Raw genomic sequence first — 25,333 nt, 5'->3', positions numbered from 1 at the left:
AAACTTTCAAAACTGCTTTCCTGTAAAAAATAGTTTCTTTAGCTGAAAACTTCCTACAAGAAAAATCTTAACCATTAGCTGAATTTTTTAATATAAACCTGGAAATTATTTAGTACCTAATTGTTTGAATACAGTACTGTAGAGCAGGCCTAGGATATGGGACTTGTTAGCATTGTGACTTCATACTGATAAAATCAGCTACTATGTGGGATGTTTTTAAATTGTGACTTGTTTTCTAAGACCCCCCCACCTTGTCTTTTTCACAGCTAATATTTTCACAATAAACACAGCCAAACATAAAAATGTTAATGTATAAATGATGAAATTCTGTTAATTCCCAACAAAATATTTTTGTATATAATAAAGATTTAATATTGAAAAAATGTAATTAGCTTTTTCTCTGATTTTTTTTTTTAGGTCATAGTCTGCATTTGAGCCACATAATGTATCAAGAACCAGTTTTTGAATCTGCCTTTTATATTGGGATTTTGGTGCTCCACCTGCATAAAAGCAGCTTTTCAGTTAGTCTTGTTTATCTCCATGTTCATGAATGTGCCAAATCCCCATTCCACACGCAGGGAGACCTTGGGGGCTCTTCAGCCATCCTGGGAATGTTGCCATTGCTCAATCTGGGCACCTGATTTTCTGAGCACTGCAGCACAAAGGGAATCAATCTCCTGGGCCCACACTGGAACGGGCCAGTGGACAAAGCCCAGGGGACTGGGACTGAGCAGCTCGAAGGAGGTAAGTGCTGGGGACTGGCAGCAAGGCAGAGCCTGCTGGCCTCTGCAGGTAGCACATACTCCTTGAAAGGCTGCTGACCTCCGCCTGCATTGCAAAGGTTTGGATTCTCCAACCTTCCTCCTGGGGAGGGCAAAGGGAAAGCAGTATTTTGAGGAGGTGAAGACAGGGTGTGAAATCAAACCTTTCATGAGACAAGCTTCAGCCTCCTCTGAAGCACCCTATGGGTTTTTCACCAAATCCTTTGCTAGGGAAGACCACATCTTGAAATAGCATTTTCCATGTGAGGCCAGCCTGGAGTCACTTGTTTTTCAAAGATGTAGTCCCCGAAAGAAAAACAATGGAAATTACATGTATAAGTTATTCTATTGTTTTGACATAGCATTTAATAGAAAGTTTTTGTAAATTCATTACAGAGACAACTTTTCATAGTGATAGGCAAAATAGAACTGTCCCACTTACACACCACTCCCAGAAGCAGAGTTCCATGCTTCCAGCTCCTAGAGGATCTTTCCTTCTACACCAGCACAAAGTTCAGGCAACACCATCAGCTTCACTGAACAGATGAGATGCAGAAACGCCCACATCCCAGCATGCAGAGCTATCCTGAGGTCTCAGGGAGTGGAAAGGCACCATGGTGCTTTTCTGCAAAGTCCATGTCCTCAAGGAAAGCTGAACTGACGTGACTTTTTAAAGGCTTCTTAGACAATCTGCTCAAGGCCATGTGGGAACAGAGCAGGAAACTGAGCAGAACTCCTACCCACCAGCTATGCTGCAGGGCCTGTTTACTGATCAGCCCCACACAGGTGCCTGCTTGTTGGTCTCAGCCATCTCATGATCTCATCTGTAAGCACTGATATTCCACCTACTTGGAACATCTTCCCAAGCCCACATTTACAGTGATCTCTGATGCATTTCTGTTCCATCCATGATTATAAAAAATTACTACGAAAAAACAGGCAAAATAGTTCAAGCACACAGTGCTTTACTAATACTTTTCTGTTAGTCAAAGAAACAAGCAAAATATCTGCACTGAAAATGTCAAATGGGAAAAATGATCATTTCTGTGGTGTGTAGCAGGGACCCTTCATATGCACACACCAGAAGACTTTGCCATGCCAAAGTTCAGAATGCAGTTTGAACAGCTGAAACTTGCTAACATGAGTAAAAACATAGCAGAAAACAGAAATGCTGTACAGAGGTATAAATCCCTAAAGTGGGTCTTGGTGGTTGAAAAAGAGGCTTTGTTGTTTCCTGCAGTGTGCAGTTCATATCCGTAAAAGTCAAACAATAATTAATAAGAGAATCTAATCTAGTACCTTTTTAAGAGCCCTCCATTGCACTTACTCTAGAGTGAAAACATTCTGCACACCCAGGCTTAAGGAGAAAAACAGTTGCTGCATTGCAGAACCCTGGGTTTCCAGGGCCTGCCTGCTTGCTTGCTTACAAAACACAGTTTGTACTTTGCTGTTTTCTGCCATGCATATTAATGCAAGCAATCCAGCTTTCACTGCCCTGCAGATCTGACACCTACCAGAGCAGCTATGTTCAGTTTCTCTCCCATGGCTCTCTTTTTTAATTTCTCCCCTTCATCCCTTATTTATGTATTTTCCACTGAAACTGCAGAGTCCCCTGGCCACCCTAATTCCTGGCTGTGCTGCTTTAAGTACCAATGGAATAACTCTACTGCTGATCCCAAACACACCAAAATTACAGAGCTACAGAAGAAGCAACGGGCTACAGCAAAAACTGGATACTCAGTACAGCTCCTATACATTGCCACCTAAAGCATGAAATCCATACAGTGCAACATAAAGAACAAGTGGGAAGAATCTCGGTTCTTTCATAGTTACAGCTTTTACAGAAAACTCTGTCATTTCCAGACTAATGTTTGATGAAGCAAACAGCCTTTGCACGACCTCAAATCTTCCTCTGTCAGCAAGAGTGGCCACCAAAGGACTGCTCAGCGCCACAGTGCCATCAGCTGAAGCGACGTTAGGCTGTATTCATGAGAGAGAGCAAAAGACAAAGACATTAAAACATTTTCCAGGCACTGCTGTTCCTGCCATTGCACAGCTCAGTTTTATATAAAACCACCGGAGAGCTGACAAGGCAGCAGCAAAAGGTCAAGATTCCCTTTGCTATTAGCCCTGACAAGTACGACGTACTGATCCAGAAACAAAGCTCTGTGGCATGCTTTAAGGGGAAACATCTCTCCTACTGTGTCATTCCCTGAGTTCAACTTCTCTCACTGCACTTCACACTCACCTATCACTCTGAACAAACACAAGAACTCCCTTTGCCACTACATATTTAAAGGATTTTACTATTGTTTTTCTAAGTGACTTTAAAAAGCTTAGAAAAATCACAGCATCATAGAATTGGGTTGGAAGGGACCTTAAAAGATCATTCAGTTCCAATCCCCCTGCCACAGGCAAGGACACTTTTCACTAGACCAGATTATTCAAAGCCCCATCCAACCTGGCCTTGAACACTTCTAGGGCTGGGGCATCCACAACTTCTCTGGGCAACCTCACCAGAGGTTCCAGTGCCTCACCACTTTCATAGTTCAAAGAATTTCTTCCCATCTAAACCTACCCCTCCTTCAGTCTGAATCCAGTTCTTCTTGTCCTGTCACTACATGTTCTGGTAAAAAGTCTCTCTCCACCTTTTTCTAAGTTTCCTTCAGGTACTGGGAGGCTACAATTAGATCACCCCAAAGCATTCTCTTCTCCAGGCTAAACAAATCCAATTCTCTTATTCTTTCCTCACAGAAGTGCTCCACTACTCTAATGCCCTGCACCATTCCTTCAGCAGTTACAACAAATGGCCTCGGAGTTTTGAGACTTCAGGGTTTGCCAAGGCTCAAGCGCTGTTGCTATCAAAGCGAAATTTCTTTTTCCCAAGGAGAGGTGATTACTGTTACTGAGACTTTAAAACAGTGGGACTATTAGAAAAATAAAACCAGAGCTTAAGTCACAATTTTCTTTTGTTCCCAAGCCATGAAATCTCCCAAAAACAGCAATGTTCAGAAGTTAGACATCCACGTGCAGTAAATTACGTGCTGCATTTGCCATGTCAGATTCTGACCTTGGCTAAGCACTGCCTACAGCCGAAATTCCCACTGGAGCTTGACATCTCCTCCTCCATTGCGGAGAAATATGGCTGAGGACACAGCCACTTCTGCTGCTGTGCCCACGAGCACATCTCATCTCCATTACTCACCAAACAACACAAGGCTGGAACAACCTGAAGATCACAGCAGGCACGCAGCAGGACAAGGGTGTCATCAGGCAGCTCTGTGGAGGACACATTCACAGGCAAAGGTCATTTCCAATGAAGCTGCACCAGGCTGGCTGCTGGAACAGGAGCTTTATCAGGGAGCTAACAGGTCCTCCTCAGCTGGATGTTTGGAAGAGGCTGATCCAGCCCCTTCCTGCCGGCAGAATAGAATGGGATGGGCGGAGGGTCTGACTATCTCTGTCCTTGAGAAAAGGCATTTGTAGAAAAGGGGGTTTCCTCCCTGTCACCTTGCCTCCTCCCTAAGTATCTCCTCAGTGTTTAACTCCGAGTCTGCAGGCTGGATGAATGACTCAGGCCTTGAATAAACCAAGAACCTATGCTCCCAAAATCCATACGTGACGCTAACTTCTGCAAAGCACAATTTGAGAGGAATGGCATAGCTGAGACTGCCTCGATGCTGGGAGATGGACTAACTGATCCCTGCGGTGCCCTTCAACTCTGTAACAAAAAGGTTGTAATTCCTACCACAAGCAAAAAGCATAAAACAGCTTTTGAATCTAGATCCAGCTACACTTATGTCTGGACTTTAGCAGCAGACACTATGTCCAAAGTCAGGTAATAATGCAACACACTCGTTAACTGTGCCCTGCTGTTCATGGCATCTGACAATTGATACCACATCAGCAGGTTTCTGTTTTCTATTTCTTTTCTCTCTCCACAAATGAGTTAAGCTCTCCCATCTGGGTCCTGTGCATATATGGATGCACACTGACATTCTGCTGCACAGTGCCACAATTTACACTGGACTTCCCTTCGTTATCTTAATTGTCAGGGAATCCTTTATATACAAGAGAGAAGAGAAAAATCCAGGGAAGTCTGTCTTGGACTTTGCAGGTAGCTTTTAATTAACACTGTGGTGCCAACTAGATTGTGAGGATGGCATTTGTTTGACATTTATGTTTAATCTCCTGTTTCAGCAGCTGCAACACAACCTTCTAATTGCAGTGTCTCTGTGTTAAACTCATTTTTGCTAAATTTAGTTTGCACTTAACAATATACACTGTTACACAGGAGACAACACCTAATTTGTAATTCTCAGCATTTAGGCAAGAAGGACTCTGGCATGCAGTAAGTACAGAAATTAGCCTGCCAAACTGAAAATTCTCACATTCAGCAGAAGCAAAGTTGAGCAGTCTTGGGGGAATGTGTAATTTACACACAAAATCTGTCAGTGATTGAGGGCTGAATTTAATTCACAGCCAGGAATGCTAAGCATAGTATACCAAACTCATAAAAAGGGAACAGAACAATTTATGTTCGTGCAACTCACCAACTGCTCAAAGAAAGCTATAAAAGCTTTAACATGGAGGGAGCTTCTAAAAGGAAAATAAAATATTTAAAAGGGCTTTTCACAACATACCAGATATAGCACTGATAAGAAGGTGAGCAGCTGAGAAAAGTTCTTCATCCTGAGGCTGATATTTCTGCAACAACAGCTCACTCTTTAAACTGCACCCTAAGAGCTGCAGGAAGTCAAGGAGGTCTCTTTGTTGTTCAATTTTTAACTCCTCCAGATCTGGCTTGTCTCCTGTGCAGATATCATCGAACTGAAAGCAAAAGAATAAGCAAAACTTCTTGAAAAGAGCAAAATTCAAGCAAAAGAGAATGCTAGTACTATTCTGGAATTACTTTTAGAAAGCAATCCAAAGGTTCTTCATCTTACCATGTCCCCCAGGGCAGTCACCATTTCTTCATGGAGCAAGAGCTCACAAAGGGTTTTATATAAAGCTCTTTGCTTGTCTTCCGGAAGCTTCACAAAGGGCTGGAACTGGATCTTCAACCGTGACAGATCTTTCCCAAGAAAGCAGTGGAAAATAAAACTATGTATTTCTACACAAATGCCAGTAAAAACAGATAACATTTTGCTTTATGTTTCATAAGCTCATTTATCACCACACCTTGACATCCTGATTTCCAGCAGCACGAGTTATAATGGAAGGTTTGAACATATCTGATTTTATTTCCTAAGGAGCCAATGAAACCTTAATGCAAACATTAAGGAAGAAGAACAGCTACCAAGAATCAACATAATGGCGTACAGTATTTCTAATATTTTGAAATTCAATACTTTAATGTTAACTAACTATATCTTAAATCTCTACATCTTAAATCTCCCACTTCAAAGTTTATCTCCAGAGAACGTTCATTTCTATGGCAGAATGAGGAGTACTCATTAAGTACAAGGGAGTGCTCTGCATTCATTTTCTCACAATTCAACTATGACACTGAAATTAAATCTTCTGTGACATAAAATTACCATGTTGCTAAAAAAAAAAATGATGCTTTCAAATCAATAATGTCAACTGGAAATTGGAATGGTTTTTTTTTTCCACATTCCAAAAATGTGAGCATACAAGTGCTCTCAAATTTTTTTAAAAAAATTTCCTTCATGTCACACCAGTCAAGAAACATGCTCTGTTCAAAGATGTCCTTTATAACTAAAAAATTACTTCACTGGGGAAAAAAAAGCCCAGCCACAAGCAAGTATTTTGTTTATCTGATGCAATGGTATGAATTTGTCTACACAAGTAACAGAAAATGAAATGAACTTCCAAATTCTTTAGTAAAAACTATTTATTTTAGCTTTTTCATTTTCCAAGAGACAGAGGAGGTTAAATTATTTAAAGAAATCTCCGAGCCATTTAAGCAAGAAAAGCAAATAGGTATGTCTAACTAAAACAAAAAATAGAACAGTGGCATACCATTCTTTCACAAGTGTTTTTTACATATTGCTTATTGAATAACCATTAATCAAGGGTAAAACTTAGAGCCAAGAGGGTGATATTCATCAGGAGAACCAGCTGTAAGAACCCCACCAAGAACTGAGAAAAAGCACAGTGCGTTTTGAGGCCTTGACTGGTTTTCTGTTTTTTCATTCCACCAGTAACATTCCTGCCTCTTCTTTCCACATTCCTACAATGAAAACTTGTACCTGGGCCATTACACCAATTTGCAAATCTCTATTTAAACCACATTTTGATTTTCTCAGTTACAAAGCTTCTCAGAAAATAATGAGGCTAAGTGAAGGCAAGGGAGATGTATATTTCTGAGTCTTAATCTGTAACTGAGAAGCGTTACTGACAGTATTTTTCAAATAATGAGAAACTATTTTCAGTGACCCTTTCTGAATGAAGCATGTATCATCACTAAACTTGCAAAGGTTATCTGGAATGTAAAAGAGCATTTTGTAAGATGATATTTATGACAGATGGATTCAGAATTTTCACAGAAAGAGTCCACTGCATACACTTACTGCAAACTGATTTTTTATATTCTTTCAGTGCATTCCCCCAAGAGTTCCTGATAGGAGCTATTAAAATGAACTAACACGATTTCTTACTTACTATTGTACCAGATTATTTCTGCCTATCAGGTTATTTAATGCACTGTAATGTAATCATGCAAAGCATTTCTGGTAATACCTTGTTTCAATATACTTATAGAAGCATCGCTGAGAACAAGGTTTTTAGCCCCAGAGTACATCTCGTTATCAACAGCATCTGGCTGATAGAGGAACGAAGCATCTCTGAATTGAACTGAATGGGTATAAGCTGAGCCTTCTGTACTTTCTTTTTCAAAACCTCCTTGCTGTTCATCTAGCAGACAGAACTCTGTAATTAGAAATTCAATCAAAAACAATAATTAATATAATAAACAAGCAATTACTGAATGAGATGATAGCTTGTATTTTCTAGTGTTCTTGCATGTCATTTCTCCTTGTCTCGTCTCTTCCAGACAGAGAGAATGCCAGCAGTTGCTGTGCATGTGAATTATTGAGCATTCCTGCAGCCCTCATGTTTGGTACAGTGTGTACAGACAGACCTGTCGTGCAGCTGCCTCCTACAGAACATGACACCAGCTCCTGTGAACTAAATTAATGTAGACACAAAATAACATGAAAACTTCCTGCTGACACTGTAAACCAGAATGCTGCAAACAGAAGATGCAGGTAGGAATTCTTGATGTTTTCACAGAATCACAGAATATGCTGAGCTGGAAAGAGCCCTCAAGGATCACCACATCCAACTCCTGGCCCTGCACAGCACCTTCCCCAAGAATCACACCACATGCCTCAGCGTGTTGTCCAAATGCTTCTTGAACTCTGTCAGGCTGGTGCTGTGACCACTTCCCTAGGGAGCCTGTTCCAGTGCCCAAACACCCTCTGGGTGAAGAACCTTTTCCTGATGTCCAGCCTAAACCTCCCCTGACACAACTTTGGGCCATTCCTTGTTCCTGGTCACCACAGAGAAGAGATCAGCATCTGCCTCCCTCTTCCCGTCACAAGGAAGTTGTAACTGCAGTGAGGTCTCCCCTCAGTCTCCTCTTGCCCAGGCTGAACAGACCAAGTGCCCTCAGCTGCTCCTCATACGGTTTCCCCTTAGGCCATTCAACATCTTTGTTGCCCTCCTTTGTGTACTCTCTAAGAGTTTTCTTATGTTGTGGTACTCAAAACTGCAGACAGAACTTTAGGTGACGCAACCGCAGTTCAGAGCAGAGCAGGACAATCCCCTCCCTTGCCTGGCTGGTGATGCTGTGCCTGACTCTCCTCAGGACAGGGTTGGCCCTCCTGGCTGCCAGGGCACTGCTGACTCAGATTCACCTTGCCATTGCCCAGGACCGCTAGGTCCCTTTTCATTACACTGCTCTCCAGCCTCTCATTCCGCAGTCTGTACTTTTTCTACCCTCTAAGAGACATGCTGTAATGCAGGCAACGGGATCCATTCATAAAGGAGACACATGGAAGTACTCTCTGAGATTTGTAAGAACTCTTGAGAGTCCTTCATAGAGCTTCTGTTGGACAGACTCCTCTTTCTCAGCCAAGCCACAGGTCCATTCTCAAGTCCTCCAGGTAGGAGGAGACTTCTGAGAGTCTCTAAAGGACATCACCCAGGATGTTTCCTAGCAGAATCACTCTGCAATAACTGTGTCTTTCCAGCAACATCACAGAGGAGGTAACATGCCCTGGCTGGATTACCCTTTCTGCCTCATCTTTGTGACAAGCACTGGCCAAACTCACCTGAACAGGACTGTCCTTGTCCTGCCATCCCAGTGCCCCCAGCCTGATGAAGTTAAAGGCTTCCTGGAAGGTACAGGGAGCCTTTGTAAGAGTTATGCTGAGAAATCTGGAGTATCAAATTCTGTGCTCATGTGTCCAACACTGTGCCCTAAAGATGCAGAATACACTCAAAGCTCTATGCAGATTCTGATCATCTTTCATTGGCTCAAATGCAAGATTTGAACCCATGGCATTGTACCCATGGCACTCTGCAGCGGGTCTGAGGAGAACACAAACAGGCTAACAAGAGAAATTTTAAAGTAATACCTGACTGCAAAGGGAAAAAAACCTACCTAATCAAGCACAGTGCTCAGATGTACCAGGAACAAAACCTAAATATAACCTTTCTGAAGTTTTAAGAGTCTGTCTTACTAAATTAAGGACATTCAAAGCAGATGAGAAAGCATGGAGAGCACTCCATCAGCAAAAAGCTTTTTCAAAGGGAAAGCAGACAAAGAAATCCCTGCCATAAAGAAAGATGACAGACCTTTATGCTTGCATAACATAACCCTTCACAGAGAAGGAGCCACAGAGGAGCAGAAAGTGATTAACACAAGCTAAGAGCTTCCCAAAGCAACAAGACCCTGGACAGCAGCTGAGGCACCACAAGGGCCAACTCACTCATGCTATTGTCATTGAAAATAACAAGGCTTTCACGTGAACCCTGAGGATGAAAACTGTGCTAATACACTGCCTCCCCTCCTGAGGCAAAATGATGCTAATAAGGGAAATCAAACTTTTCAGATGATGTTGTTAAATCTTGTAAATAGGACTCAATTTACAGGAAAACACAGGACTCAAAATTCTGTATTAAGAGGACTGTTAATAAATTCTGTATTGAATTCTATTACATTCATCAATGACAAACTTCTAACAGTGCACTTAAAGCTTGTTAGTTACTCAGAAATGTTAACAAAAATGCAAGAAAACCAGAGATGATCAATAAAAACAATCAAAAAGACTCCTTTATGTAGAAAAGTAGATATATTTGGACAGCTTAATTTACACACATTTAAGAAAAAGCAAACCACACACATATAGCCATGAACAGAACAAAACAAATCAGCTGGGTGCTTTTATATCCCCTGATTTGTAAAGCAAGAACAAGAGGCACTTCAGCACAACTTTAGTGACACAAAACTGCAAAGCCTAAAGCAGAAACAGCTTTTACGACAGCTTTTAGCCTGTAGAAATCAAACAGAATGATTACAGGAAAGCACAATGGTAAATGGATCAGAAAAGTATTAGATGTTTCTTTTTTTTTTTTTTTTTTTTTAATTTATTTTATTTATCAAAATATCCAAATTTGTCCAGTTGGATTAATCAGAACATTTAGAAGAAATATATACCATTCTTCCTAACAGAATAACTCAGATACTGGCAGTGGAAAAGAAAAAGAAACAATAAAAAGCTTACATGCATCTTACTCCAAAATTATCTGTGAAGAGAATCCCATTAGGTTACACCTGCTACTGGTCACTTTCAGTCTCACGAGAAAAGACTACATTAGTCCTTGGATTTAACATCAAAGGCTGTTTCTATTTCCATAAACAGACACTGATCCCTGCTGCTCAGACATTAACAAGTTGAAGTTTAGGCTCCACCATACTTACTCTCGCTGGCAAAGCCTTAATTTTGTTGTCAGTTTCACCCGTTTACCTTCTCAATGACACTCAGGCAAGGGAAAATAGCACAAATTAAAAAAGAAAAGAGGCAGGACATAGATTGTTTAAGATAAAACATGAAACAAACTGTGCTGGTTTTGAAGCTTAAAAGATGTTAATATAAACAAAAAGCAGAAAAAGAAGCAGAAGTGGGAAAAGAGCAGAGAAAAACAGATCATTAACAAGACCCATGCATTCTTAGCTAGTAGGACATCATAATTTAATGTAGAAATCATCTAAGTAGACTATCAGTTACATACCTATGTAGTCAGACAGGCTTAATTGTACCTCATTACTCTGAATTACAGTTCTATTATAATGACGTCAATATCCTCTGCTACTATCTCCGTGTTCAGTCTACATCAGAGCAATTCCACTTTTCATAAACTTTTTACGGGTTACCTAATATTTACTTCTATTCCTAAGCCTACAGATATCTTTAATATCAGAAGGAGTATGATGGAGAGATAATGTTCTGCATTTCTCATCCAAGTAAAGCACATCCTGGATTCAAACCTCAACCCTACTCCAATTATTTCTTCAATGTATCTCCTGTTTCTCTCCATGTCAGTCCTTCCCAACTTCCAGCTCTGCTGATTTTATTCCTCCTTGCATAACATCCTCTGAAACCCCCTTTAGGCTCCGTGAATTTAAATGAGGATAGACAAGAAAGAAAAATCCAACTGATTGTGCAGAGCAGAGATACAACTCCCCCCAAAGCCAATTTCAACATTTTTTTAACCTGAAAAATATTTGACTTTACCTAAGCATGATCAGACAACATGACAAGGGCATTTCTGCAACCACTCTGATGGCAATCTTTAAATGAAAGTGTAAGCTAGAAAGTTTAAATTCCAGTCCTGAATGAATGATTCTGTTCTTAACATGACTGTTGTCTAAACATTCCTGGTTGATAGTTGATTTACATTCAGGTCACTGTCTGCAACAGGAAAAGGGAATAGCCCAGGCCAAGGGCCAGCTAGCTGGAAGCAAAATTGCAGCAAAAGACACGGACAATAAATCTGAGAGAATCAGTAACTTGCCCTTGCAGTTATTGAAGTTTGCTCCCAAATTTGCCCTGAACCAGAACAGCTGCATACTGGGCTGTACTGACAAGACTGTAGCTGGTGGATTGATGGAACTGAATTTTCAACTGGGAAAGTGCATTCAGAGTGTTATGTCCAGTTTTGGACTCTTGAGTACAAGCCCCACATTCACATACTGAAGATAATTAGCAAACAGCAGATATTAAGAAAAGAAATTCACCACCATAGTGGTCAAATATGGCAACAGGCTGCCCAGAGGAGCGATGGAATCTCTGTCTCTGATGATAAATCCAAACTTTATAATAGACGAGGATATGAGCAATCTGATCTAACTGAACTTAGATCAAAGTTCAAAAGTTGGCCCTGCCTTGAGCAGAGGCTCGAGCTACATGATCTCCTGTGGTTCCCTGAAACCTAAGTCATTCTGAGTTTACAGTGTATTCAAGCAAACAAAAAAGCATTACTATATCAAAGTTTTAAATTTATTAAATCTGTATTTCTAGCACAAATAACTATCAAGGCAATAGACAGCATACAACATAATCACCTTCATGCACAGGGAAACATAAAAATCATTGTCTGACAAACAGCTTTGTCCACAGTAGAACTGTGTGCCACAAAAAAAGAGCTTTTCACTTACCAAACTGGCCATTGTGCTTTATAAACAGTTCGATTACACCATAGGCAATAGCGGTTGCAGGAGGAATTTCAAGGATCACACTAGAATCCTTCACCAGACTTCCATTCTCACTTACTGAAACCTGCAAGACAGATTTATTCACCATTTATCTGATTCAGCTACTGCACAGCTTAAACACATAATTAAGGTGAAAAATACAGAGGGAGAATATGCTTTATTCTTCATGATGTCTCATCGAAGTGTTACACCTTACAGCTGGCATCTAAGAAAGGAATGAGGTAAAAGCACAGTACCAAGAGCAGCTCTCAAACTCTTAGCTACCCTGTCCCAGCACAAAGTTGAGCTCCAGGTGCAGCTTTTGCCACACATGAAGCCCCATGTCACTAGGAAATGGGCACCCACGTGAGTGTGCTGCCTTGCCCAATTCTACTGTGACATTTCTTTTGCCCAGCTGGAGGCTGGTACCAGGAAGGTGGCACTTGCAAAGGGGGTTGTTACACTGCAGTTCCTGGATTCCTGCAACTGGAGACACACTGTACACAGAAGTGATTTCCAGCTTTAAAAAAACCCAAACTTGGGATGAATGAGCATGTTTTGACTTTGGTAATTCCTTCTCAATTCATAGGCAATTGTTCAGATAGCCTCATAATGCAGTTAATCTCTACTCCCATGATCGAAAGCAAATAGTTTCTCAATAAACATGAACACTCAGTAGACACTTCAACCATTTGTGATGAACGATTACTTGGCTTTTCAAATAAATGTGATTCAGCAATGCATTTTGCTATTCAATTGCAATGAATTCTTTTAGGTTTGCTTCATGTTTTGCTGTAGGCAGGAATCTACAGAGAAACGGAATCACAATTTGATATTATTGATGGAATCTATATTCCAGGCTCATACAAAAATATGGCATCTTTTGCCAGGAAGGCAATGGAAAAAACATTTTACCATATAGAATTTTCACAACCAAGCACTGCAGTTTGTTCAACACATTAGGAAAGCATGATAAATACTCTGAAGTCCATCTGGAGAAATAATTTCTTCTCAGATAATGTGTAAATGTTGTAATCCTTGCAGATTTTTAGTAACTTTTACCTTTATAGTTTTTGCAGTGCATCCCATCACACCACTGACTTTTTCTTCTGTCTGGATATGTTCGGATATTGTACACCTCTGAGTTGTAATTATCTTTTCTCTCAAGATGCACAACACCTCACGTTTTCGTTCTATTACTTGCTGCAGTAAACTACTGTTTAGATCTATTGTTCTGAAAAAGAAAATACACCATTAACAAAACTATAATTGTGAAAAAAAAAAAAAAGAAAACCAAAACGAACCACATTTTCTTAATTACTTCAAGAAGCTTTTATTGTAAAAATGACAATTGTTTCTGTATGCGCAGCCTCCGCAAAATGATGTCCTCTTTTGTTATTTGGCAGCAGTAAGTATCTGTATTCCACATATATATTGAATATATATTAAATTCTTGATTCCCTACTCTGAGCAAAAATGGAAGTTGTCAGGATACTTTCTAAGCAAAGAAAAAAGCAAGAGGGAACCAAAGGCAACTTTAAGTTTCCTGGGTAATACAAAACCAACCAGTCAGGCTCTTTGACATTGGACTGAATCCTCTCCTGCTGTGAGCTGGCACTGACATTGCCATGGCCATGGCAGGGGGTGCTGGCTGGGGGACACAACGACGGCAATGCCTCAGTGCCAACCCCCACCGCTTGCTATGGATCTGTTTCAGTGTTCACCAAAACCCCAAACAGGCTGAGTGGGATCAGCACTGACCGAATATTTCAAAAGGCTGAATGAGAAAACAGAAGATTTCATTGATTTTGAGACTGGGGATTACTGAAAAAACCCCACCTGCTTCAAAGTCCTGTGTTATTCATTGGTATAGACTCAAAATTTAAAATTGGTGACCAGGACTGTCACAGTCAAAAGAAAAAACTAATGGTGGGGGGGAGCTCGAAACTCTAGCCCAGGCACCAACTTAACAAACCATCCCTACTCCACAGCTTAATTCAGCATCTGTTTAAATGCTGCTGAAAATAATTCTAACATTAGGTTCTTCTTAGAATGAGCAGAAGATAGAAAATGAACTCCCAAATACAATACAGGAGGTTTATTTTCTAAGAAAATCTTACAGAATCCACTACCTTGTCTTTTGGGGTGTTAACAGACTTTCTGGTAACAGTTAAAAAAACTTCTTAATTGTATTTAGTTGATTAAAATGTGTCAATTATATTGTACTTTTGCAAAATATTCACTGGAGGTCCTCAGATGAGATGTTGTATTTTTTATGAACAGGTAATCTAGCAAAACTGTTGGAAGATTAAAGGATTGCTATCCCTGACTCAAATGATTCAGTTCTTTCTCCTCCCTTTTATTGTAAATGGCTATTCATGGAGCTAAATGGCAATTTCCCAAAAATGTGACAGAAAACATGTCTGATTCCAATTCATTTAAATCAAGATATCTCTACTTTTAATTAAAAAGTTTTAGATTTATTAGATTCTGTAGTTTTGAATTTATGCAGTCTGTATAAGTCTGAAGTCAGCTGGGGTTTTTATTGAATTTAAAATATCCTCAGGCAATTTTTGATCTTTGGAGAGTTACATGCTTATATGAAAGTTCAATCAGTTGGAATGAACTGTCTGAAAACCTTAAAGTTGATTGTTTAGACAAGGGAAAGAAAATACTTCTGAAGTAATGCAGCAGCCCCAAACATTCCTGAGATTATTAATACAACCTTTTTTCATTTGGTGCAAAGTCATGCTTTATGCTTGGAATGCAATGAACCTTTGGATTAAGCAAAAATTCAAGAAATATCAAGCAACCACAAACCTCACCGTTCTCAGAAGTGTCTGCCAAACCAGAGCCATTCGTTACAGTCTATCAAGCCTATCATATACTTCACAATAATTATTTGTTTCTAAAGTGGTGTGCTAAGCATCCTGAAAATACAAATTAATGCACTAAGAACTTGCAGTTTTAACATTTGACCTAGGGAGCCATAGGGGAAAAATTACAATGAAGAAGCACAAAAGCAATTTGTCATTTGCTTTCACCTGTATTTTTTGACTGTTTAAGAGGATGACAAACTTGCTGAATATCTCCAAAATCTACATGAAAGAAACCCCTCAAACAAACGTAGAAAAACACCTATTAAATAAAGACTTGCATTTCTGAATAAGTGTTAATTGAAAAAGCCTACAGATTATGACCTAACCCTATGGAAATGAATTACCAAACAAATTCAAAAGATGTTTGCTTCTACAGTATTCTGCATGAGGCAGGACTGGCTCAGACCCTGTCACACTCCTGGCTTTGAGGTCCAGATGCAGAAGTAGCGGCAGAGCGGCAGAGCAGAAGAGTCAGAAGACACTACCTTGCAGAGAGGGGCAGTGAACAAATCCTGGAGGCAATGCTGGAGGAGCTGCTGCAGCACTGAGGGCTATGGAGTGACAGTGACACACAGGGACACAGAGCTACCTGCTGCTGCAGCACTCCCCAGGCAGTGCCCAGAGGTGACCTGAGATCCTCTGCACAGAGCTGAAAGTGTGCCAGAGACAGCCACTGTCACAGCCCCAAGGTTCACATGACTTCAGTGGGATATGTCCCATTGTAAAGCTGTCAGAAATGTTCTCCTCTGCCCAGTGCGTTTAGTGAGCTCCAAATTCAGAGCTTTCAAACACATGGCCTTGCCCACAGCTACAGAAACCTTTTCTTTGAGGACAGCACAGTTAAGTGCTCTCCTCTAAACTTCTGGCACTGAACTCTCTATCATAAAACAGAACTCTGGGGTTGCATGTGGACACATCATCAGTTATTACTGGGGCACAGCCTGTTGAAGGGAAAATATTCTGCTCTCTTCAGCAACTCAAACAGGAGATGACATAAGGTAAGCAAATACCCATCTTATCTAAATTATCACTGAAAACAGTCATCGAGAGCAAACCAAAACAAGGTTAAAGTTTGATAATCAGAGCAGGGCTTCAAGTATTGCAGGCCAATGGCCACCAAGTCTATGACTCTATTTTTGCAAGAACTGAACTTACTTGCCAGCATAACACTGAATATAAGAAAATATCTGAGTAACACAAGATGGCCAAGTTAAATCTCTGAGAATACATGCATGCAAGGCATATAAATTGCATTGATTTTTTTTATTTTACAGGTCATGTTTCAGAGCTTTTACTTCTGTTCTACAACCATGGCTCTTACCATCTCTTTCACTCTGTACTGTACAAGAGCCCCAACCAACCCTGTGCCATTTGTACTACATCACCATTACCTGTCCCACCCCAAGGAGCTGAGCTGAAGCACTCAAAAATAACACTATAGAAAATATAATGAGATGTTGATATGCCAAGTCCCAAGTTACACAGAGTACAAGCCTGTATAAATAAAAATTATTTTTAAAATACAAATTAGGGGTTTTGCTTGATTGTTTGTTCTGCCTAACAACCTTCCTGAGGTCAATGATTTACTATGCTGGAAGCTTTACAGGTCAAACATGTAAATGAAATAATTTCTTTGAGTTTTGGTCTCACTCCACATTTAACCAGATTAAACACTTCTACTCTCCTATAATGCAAAGACTTTTTTCACCTTCATTCAGTATTTTTCTTCTCGCATTAGGAAAGCAGTAGACAATAGAGGCACAAAGGCAATTCGCTGCAGACTGGAGTCAGAAAAGAAAAGAGAAAGGTTGAAACCAAATAAAGACAAGAAAAAACAGACAACACCTGGCAACATAGCAGGCTCTCACAGTTAAAGGAGAGAGCACGAGCATGCTCTAAACCCCACTGCTGAGACTGAGGGTCTTTCCTTTAGGCACAGAATTTGACCTAATTTCCCACAAAGGAGAGGCCATAGGACCATTTTTCCATCAAATCCTGTCTAACCGTCTCAGTAATCCACCCACAAATCCTCAAAGCAAGGTACTTGTCAATTTCCTACAAATACCAAGAAGAATGGGTATTGTTGTGAGTACCCTCCATCCTCACACTGAAATCAGCACTGCTGCTTGTCTGCACAAATTTTCACTGGTCCAAACTACTTACAAGTAAAAAAGCTTTTCAGTCCTGTACTGGGCAATGTCACTTCAATACACCTCCTCTCCCAGCTGCAGAGAACACAGACAGCTCATGCTCACAGCCTCTTCTCCACTTCATTTATAATGTGCAATAGTCTGATGTCTTCCATACAAATACTGCTTGTTGCAAGTGAGAGCCTTCACACAGCTTTGTTCCTGCTCTAATAGAGATGACTATCAGAGAGTAAAATCTCACTCTGCCATTTTCCACCAAGCACAGATGCATATTTCTCTTGTTGATCCACTTCAAATATAACCTCTCTGACCTACTTCTTACAGAACACAGCATCTGCAATAGACAGCTTATTGATAGCATTTCACTATTTTCCCTACAGAATAACCCGACATGTACTTCACAGAACATCTTCCCTAAGAATACCAGACACTTCTCAGACTGCAAGTGACAGGTAGTTTCTCTATTTTCTATATGACATGCTCCTTATTTTTTAAATCACAGGCTCACACAATTGCTTTTATTCAATCCTGTCTCACAACACTTTGTGACTTCATATTACCTCATGTAGCAGCTTAGGTAGAAAATGGAATGGTTTTCTCATCATGCTCATAAATGCTCAAGGAGTTTTAAACAATAAATCACAAAATGGTCTGAATTTCCACTGTACTCAGATTAAGAATAGACATTTATTTTTGTCTCAGTATGGATGATACTATGCAGTTTTATTAATTCAACTAAAGTGCAATATGCAACAGTATGAAAGTATCTTTCAGCCATGCCAGAGCATGCTGCTAAAAACACAACTCTTTTCCTAATATGCTCATCTAGAGATAGGAATCATGCACACAAAATGATGGAAGTGTGACAGGCAATTTTTTCTGCAGCTGATGTGAACTGACTGACTGCTATCACTGTCCTCTCAGATCTTCTCAATCACCTTCCATGACTTTAAGTGACATGGTAAAAAACAAACAAGCAAATTTGTTAATTTGAGAAGTACAGAGATTTGTAATTATACAAATTAAATACAAATTACAGAAGTAATTTGTAAATATGAGAAGTACAGAAATTATAACATCTTCATAATCCTTTTTACTGGAGGGAAGAAGACAGAACAGTTGAGGTTGGACAGTCATCTGGTCTAACCTCCCTGCTTTAGCAGGGCCACCTAGAGCAGTCTACCTAAGATCATGTCTCCAAGGTGGGCAACTCCACAGTCTCCTCAGGCAACCTGTGCTCAGTTACCCTCACAGTGAAAAAGAGTTTCCTGATGCTCAGACAGAGCCTCCTGTGTCTCAGATTGTGCCTATTGCTTTCTGCTCTGTCTCTGGGCACCTCTGAAAAGTGGCTCATCCAGCCTATACTTCATCAACTTCTCTAAGAGGACCTTATGGCAGATAGTACTGAAAGCCTTAAAATAGAAGATGGAATATAATATCTTAAATCCATAGCAAACCAAGTGAGCTAAAGGCACAGGACTCTGCCCCCAATCATGTATGTATCACTATGTTACAGTGCTCTGTGAACTAACAAGCACTATGTAATACAAAATCAAAAATAATGTAAAGGCAAATATGTCAAGTTTGTGTGCCTAAAACTATCGTTTAACTTTATTTTAGGTATTGCACATTATGTTAATTATTGTGTTCTGCATTTACAATGTCACTGCTTCTGCAAACCAGGTAGCATCTCATCCCAATTCCTTCACCTGTCACCCTTTTTCAGAAAAAGGAACCAATGCAGCATCTGGAATCTAATTAAAAAATCAGTAATATTCTCCTTCAGAAGGTTCACCTAAGAAGCGACAGGAAACTGATTTCCTGCCACTAAGCACTTTCAGCTTGCCCAACTCTGAAGATTCACGTAACTTATTTTAAAAGGCACATCAGCTTTGACTTTTTAGAGTTTATTGCTACTAATATGCAACTTTTACCTAATCAGCCTAATAGAAGAACATTTTAAAAATGCAACTTAATTAGATTATATATGTAGAAATAATAAATGAAGTAATGATTGATCAAACAAGCAGAAGCAACACATGTTGTTAAATGACATTGAGAAACAGTTTGCTGCCTCGCATTTTACGAGGCCTGACAGGTAAACATGCTCTTATAAGTACTGTAATGTTTTGCATCCAAAAATCACTAACTTGTAGGCATCAGCACTCCTGAATTCCACACAATACTCATGAACAAGATGAAAGCTTGAAGCTTGGACACAATCAATCATAAATCACAGAATATTTATGAACGAGTAAGTATAATTTCATTTATAAGGCATTGCCAACAACTTCCAGTGAGCCTCTGCATTACACTGGAGAAAAAAAAAAATTCTGCTATGCTCATCATTTTCAGTGACCTGGCAGAAGGCAGACTGACTCAGTTTCAATTATACACTGTGCATCATAAGCTTTAATAAGCTATGAGCATCTTTTTTATGAACTAAGACCTAGTGCCTTGCATAAAGTGGCACACTCATCAACTTCATTTAAAAGTCATACATAGATCAGTGCAGAGCTACTGATTTTCAACACTCAAAAGAAGGTAACATATTTCTGAGCATTTAGTTACATAAAGGATTGTAACTCCAAGATGGGCTGATTTGCTGTGGGAGGATTCTTTTTGTGAACAGAGTAGGTAACTACAAGTAAAAGCTTACTGATCCTAAATCAAAGTTACTGTAGTTTGTTTCTCCATAGGACTCTATCTAGTGCTAGAAACAAGACTCTAAATCTTGACTGACACTATTTTCTTGATACGAGATGCAGATTAATTTTACAGGCGCCTGGTACACACATTTAGCCCAGTATTTTCTGCTTTTAATAAGGCATTTAGTACAAAGAGAACAATGTGCCTTATTAGAATAAATTTGTTGACTTGTGAACGCTCACAGTAAAAGGAACACCAGCCATTTGTTCCCATGAAAATGGAGAATTGATTATTTCTAGAACATCAGTGTATCTAAAGCAAATTTACATTGTTTCTGACAACGTCTGCACTGATAGCAAAAACCTATCATCTTTATCTTCAGAGCATCAGCAAAGGTTATTTAAATTCATTACAGCCCCTGCTACAGATCTAGAGTACAATGCTGTCACAAATGAAGCACCCTCATCTCCCACTGGGTCTTGACCTGCAATAGAGAGTGGACCCCTGACTTGTCAGCTGGTTGCCAAATAGGCCTTGCTCCATGACACTCCCATTGCAACATTAAATAGATCTGATTTCAGAGCACAACAGGAGGCGAGCAAGTGTTGCATATGTTGTAAAATAGAGAATATGGTTCCCCTCAGTTAATACAGTGTATAACAGATCTATAAGCAACAGATCTATATTTTGTTCAGCTAGTAGAATATGCATTGACTACGCTTGCTCACCTTTGCTATTCCTTTAATTTCAAATAATCCCATTTTCTAGCATGGTCACTCACACACAATGAAATTACAAAGCCTGCTTACAAGAACATTAGCAGTTCTGAGTTCAATTTCCATATTCAATGCCCCAGTAACACAGAGAACAATTTTTTTTTTTTCCAGATTGTTACCTCATTACAGTCCCCCAAAGAAGGGAGGATATGGCTCTTGTCCCAGGTGGAATTCATGCAAAAATGTGAAAAAAAACAAAACAGAGAGATGTTTTTAAAGCAAGAAAGGGAAATGTCTGACTAACAAGATTTCAAAATATGGAGAATTTCATTTTTGTATATATGATTTGTATATATGATTTGTCATGAATATGAAAACTTACAATAAAAATAATTTTCAAACTTTGGCAACACTACAAAATCAATTGGTTGGTGACCACAGCTGGCCCAAGTCTTTTTAGCACAGTAATCTCTCCTGGCCACTACACATTAAAAACATACCTGTCCTTGACATCTTTCATAAGCTGCTGCAAGTCAACCTCCTGCTTCCTCAGGTTTCCAAATGAGGACTGGTTTTCCACGTAACCCTTCCCTCCAGCTCCCAGGCTGAATTTCACAAATGATGTTTCAATACTTCCTTGAACAAAATCTTCGAACTTCCCCATATATTTTGCAAAGTCAGACTCCACAATCACTAGGAAAGCAATAACAGTAATTTCTGTGAAGAGAAGTGCTGATACCATCCTGAAGTGATTGGAGGAACAGATACTTACAGAAAATATGACAAGTTAGCCAAGGCAAGGAACAGTAGGAACAGGTAAATAATGAAATTTACATCTCTGCAACTCTTGCATCTCCTCTCTTCATGTTTTCATCATCTTTGCTCTACTATCTTTAGTATTTTGCCATTTTAGGAAAACATAAGGTGACTGAATTCCTGAACTCAGACATTATGAAATATTTATAAAGAATGATTGAAAGTTATTTCAGCTACAAAGAAAACTACAAAGCAGACCTGCTTGTAGAATAGTGCTAGTATTTTGGCATTATTTTGACACATCTCATCATAGGGCTGTCCCAAAGCTCACTGAAAACCAATGGAAAAAATCTAACTGCTTTAAAACAACTCTGAATTTTATATACCTAAAAATGAGAGAGCTGACTCAGAATCAGCTATATTTCCAAGCCAGCTGCAATTAACATCTTAGGTTAGGGAGTTATCTATTTTCCTGTATGGAATTATGACATGTCCAGAAATATGGGATTCCATCTCATTAATCTTAAAACATGGATGGGACTGCTATAGTTGGATGAAGAAAAAAGTACAAGGGTCAACCTTTTTTAACAGTCTGTGCAAGACGAGCAGAATGAGTGGTAAAACTCACTCGACCTGGCCTGGATGCATTTCCTGGGCTACTAACCCCAACAAGACACTGTTTATTCACTGCTTTTGACCTGAAGCACAGTACAGTTTCACACTACTATCACACACAACTCCCTATAATATTCTAGGGATATTCCTATAGCTGCAAGACAGCTACTGTTATTAAACCTGTAGGCTGTAGAACTATACAGCCTGACAACATTCAGCACTAAATTTAATACTTTACCCAGGCAAAACTTTCTTCTTTTTTTAACCAACATTTATTACTACCAGTTTTAGTTACATAAATGGTCAAGTGAGAAAAGATCCATTCATCTCATTCCCATGGATGGAGGATTCCTTCAGAGCATTCCTCTGAAAGGAGCCCTCTAATAACATTATTGAGAATAATAACAAAACAGATTAGGGATTGTACTGTTTTTATCTGCACTAATAGTGCTGCCCAAGATGGCTTTACCTGGTTTTATAGGTTTGTCTTCAGTAAGCACATCACTCAGGGTGACTGTCAAGAAATGATACTTGGGCTTCTGCCAGCACCAGAATTTCCTCCTCTTTGTAACTAAGCTCAAAAGCTGCAGCTTGTCTGAGGCGTTCAAGTGGGAGACAGGGATCAAGTCACCTCCACTGTCAGTTTCTCTCACAAAATTCTTCGTTGCTTTTCCAAACATCGTGGGAAATCAATTAAAGCCTGAAAGAATACATCTGTTTTCAAACAACTACAGTTGGAAAGTATAAATATTTACATTGTCCTTCTAAGAAGTTCTTCAGAGAATTGGTATTAACAAAGGAGCACCATAGTGTTTTCACCCTATCTTCTCCACTCTGAGCTGGGAAGGAGTTCAAATCACTTGTCCCAGTGTAAGTTTTCTCAGTAACTAATAAAACAATTCTAGTTAGGAGGAACATTCACAGGTTACTAATCTGTTTGGGAGGAAAAACTTACACAGCCTACCTGAAATTCTATGAAAAAGCATCTACTAATGAGCACCCCGTAGAGACCAGCTGTGATGAGGAGAGCACTGGGGCAACGGCAGAGGATTTCTGCCTCCCAACTGGGGCAATGGCAGAGGATTTCTGCCTCCCCACAGGATCCTTCTTTTATTACCTAACATAAAACTTACTCCACATAAGGCAATTAGGTATTACTCACACAAATTATCTTAATCTTTTTAATAGGGAGTAAACACATGGATGGAAAATAACAACTGTTCTATAAAAAACACCAAATATGTGAGCTGGCATCTTTGTTATTATATTTTGTTTCTGAACTACAACCCTTGAAAGTTCCAATTATTTTTTTTATTTATGAACTCTTTTTTACATTCAATGTTTTCCAATTTTCTATTTTTCATTTACATAACTACAGCTGAATTGAACATACATTATTTGTAATTGTTATTCACAACTGTTATTCATATCCCCTACACAACTACATACATTATCTTACAGCTGCTTTGCAATGATTTTAATTAAAAATTACCAGCATCTCTTATAATGTAAGGTTTTCTTTATCCCCAGGAACGTATTTTACTGTATTTACAAGGAACGATTTCTAGTAAGGAAGACTGGCTAAAGACACAGAAGGAATGGTAAAAACAAATATTCACAGGTGCTAAACAAACAATTGTAATAAATTAATATTTTATCTTTTTAAATAATCTTTCTGATTTTTCAACTCTGTGTTATCTGAGCTAATGAATATCTCCAGAATTCAATCAGTTTTTTGTTTTTTTTTAATCCAGCAGCATTCCTTTAAGCATTTCTTAAGTCAGCTGACACTGACTGGAAAGTTCAACTAAGACCATAAGACATCTCAGCTGGGTATTCACACTTCCATGATTAATTACCTGTCTTGCTCTACACAGATCTTAGATTTGTCATTTACAATCACAAACCAGAGTAAGACAGAACAGACTTCAAACAAAAACTGATACTGCAGTGAGAACTAAGGATTATTGACAGAAAATGGAAACCTAAATACAGATTATTAGTGCTTGGACCACAGGCTTTGTATTTTTTTATCAGCAAAAAAGCCTTTTTGCAGAAGCAAACTGACCTTTTCATTAGTTTTTCATAAATTCCATTTCAGATCTTCCACACAGTATTTAGCAATTTTTGATGAGGTATTTACTTCCTCATCAATCCTCTATGGATTAGCCTGGGTAACAAATAAAGGGTGTTTTCCAACAACACCTGCATCAAAAGGATTTGAGCAATGTCTAAGTCGCATAATATTTTACTGAAGAGTCTTCTGGGGCTTTCACTGTAACTGCAGCTGCAGCAAACACTGCAGCACAACCTCAGCTGTGGGCACTGGAAATATTTCCAATGACTTCTTGTTCTCGGACCTTTTCTTAAACTGAACTCAGACTGATTTTGTAGTGCAGATCCACTGCAGCAGAAAAGCAAAAAAAAAAAAAAAAAAAAAAATACACCAAAAAAAACCCCACCAAAAACCAAACAAATAAAACTTCAAACCAAAACCAGTTTCCTTTATCCCCAGGACTTCTTTTGCAGAAGTCTATATTTTGCAAACAGTCAGATGACTCATTTGTTATCAGGAAGATAACAAAGGGGACCACCAAGAAAATTCTCACTGCCTGCATTAGCTGCCTTTGCCCAGCATAACCTTCTACAAACATTCTTGTACTTTACACGACAGCTCACTCACCCTGATGCCCTTGTTACACAGCCAGCTCACATAGGCATAGTCTCTGGGAAAAAATAAAAAGGCCACCAATTTCTGAGTTTACTATAAAACAAATTGCAAAACCAGGTCCTAATATTTGGCATTCTTACAAACTCACTAAATCTCATGAGATGAACCACTGCATCGGTCTGTAAAACTTCCAGTTCACAGTGTTTTGCCTTCATTCCCCATCACCACTCTTGACAAGCAAAAGGAAAATCCAGGGAAGAGGACAGAGTGCTTTTGAGGACTAGCAAGACTCACCACGCAGGGGAGATGGGGGACTTTTCAGCCTCAAAATGATAGCAATGTCTCCCACAGTTTGCTGTGCTGGTCTTGTCTTTGCAGGGAGCATATTTTGCTGGTGTAGATGTACCTGCA

General features: G+C 39.4%; 1 protein-coding gene across 3 annotated transcripts; it reads right to left on the bottom strand.

Annotated features, from left to right (window-relative positions):
* GSDME (gasdermin E) lies at positions 1-25,333 on the bottom strand. Of its 3 annotated transcripts, none has more exons than XM_068208713.1 (10): positions 25,217-25,333; positions 22,721-22,951; positions 21,381-21,573; positions 13,549-13,720; positions 12,451-12,571; positions 7,467-7,655; positions 5,708-5,874; positions 5,405-5,591; positions 3,967-4,040; positions 1-2,741 (listed from the first exon to the last, which is right to left on the bottom strand). In XM_068208713.1, the coding sequence occupies exons 2-10, from the start codon at positions 22,929-22,931 to the stop codon at positions 2,511-2,513; spliced, it is 1,545 nt and encodes a 514-aa protein (XP_068064814.1). In that variant the 5' UTR covers positions 22,932-22,951; positions 25,217-25,333; the 3' UTR covers positions 1-2,510. The 3 variants fall into 3 exon arrangements, with proteins under 3 accessions (XP_068064814.1, XP_068064834.1, XP_068064823.1); XM_068208733.1 differs by having other exon boundaries at positions 5,708-5,835; XM_068208722.1 differs by lacking the exon at positions 25,217-25,333 and adding an exon at positions 23,216-23,240.

This window comes from Anomalospiza imberbis, chromosome 1 (genome assembly GCF_031753505.1).
Source record: "Anomalospiza imberbis isolate Cuckoo-Finch-1a 21T00152 chromosome 1, ASM3175350v1, whole genome shotgun sequence".
Lineage (NCBI taxonomy): Eukaryota > Metazoa > Chordata > Aves > Passeriformes > Viduidae > Anomalospiza > Anomalospiza imberbis.
This window is presented reverse-complemented; position numbering and strand designations above follow the sequence as displayed.

Coding starts and splice junctions, on each gene's coding strand:
- GSDME (XM_068208713.1), bottom strand. CDS start 22,931: ATGTTTGGAAAAGCAACGAAGAATTTTGTGAGAGAAACTGACAGTGGA. Junction 21,574..22,720: donor AGACAAACCTATAAAACCAG/GTAAAGCCATCT, acceptor TTGCTTTCCTAG/TGATTGTGGAGTCTGACTTT. Junction 4,041..5,404: donor TCTTATCAGTGCTATATCTG/GTATGTTGTGAA, acceptor TGTCCTCCACAG/AGCTGCCTGATGACACCCTT.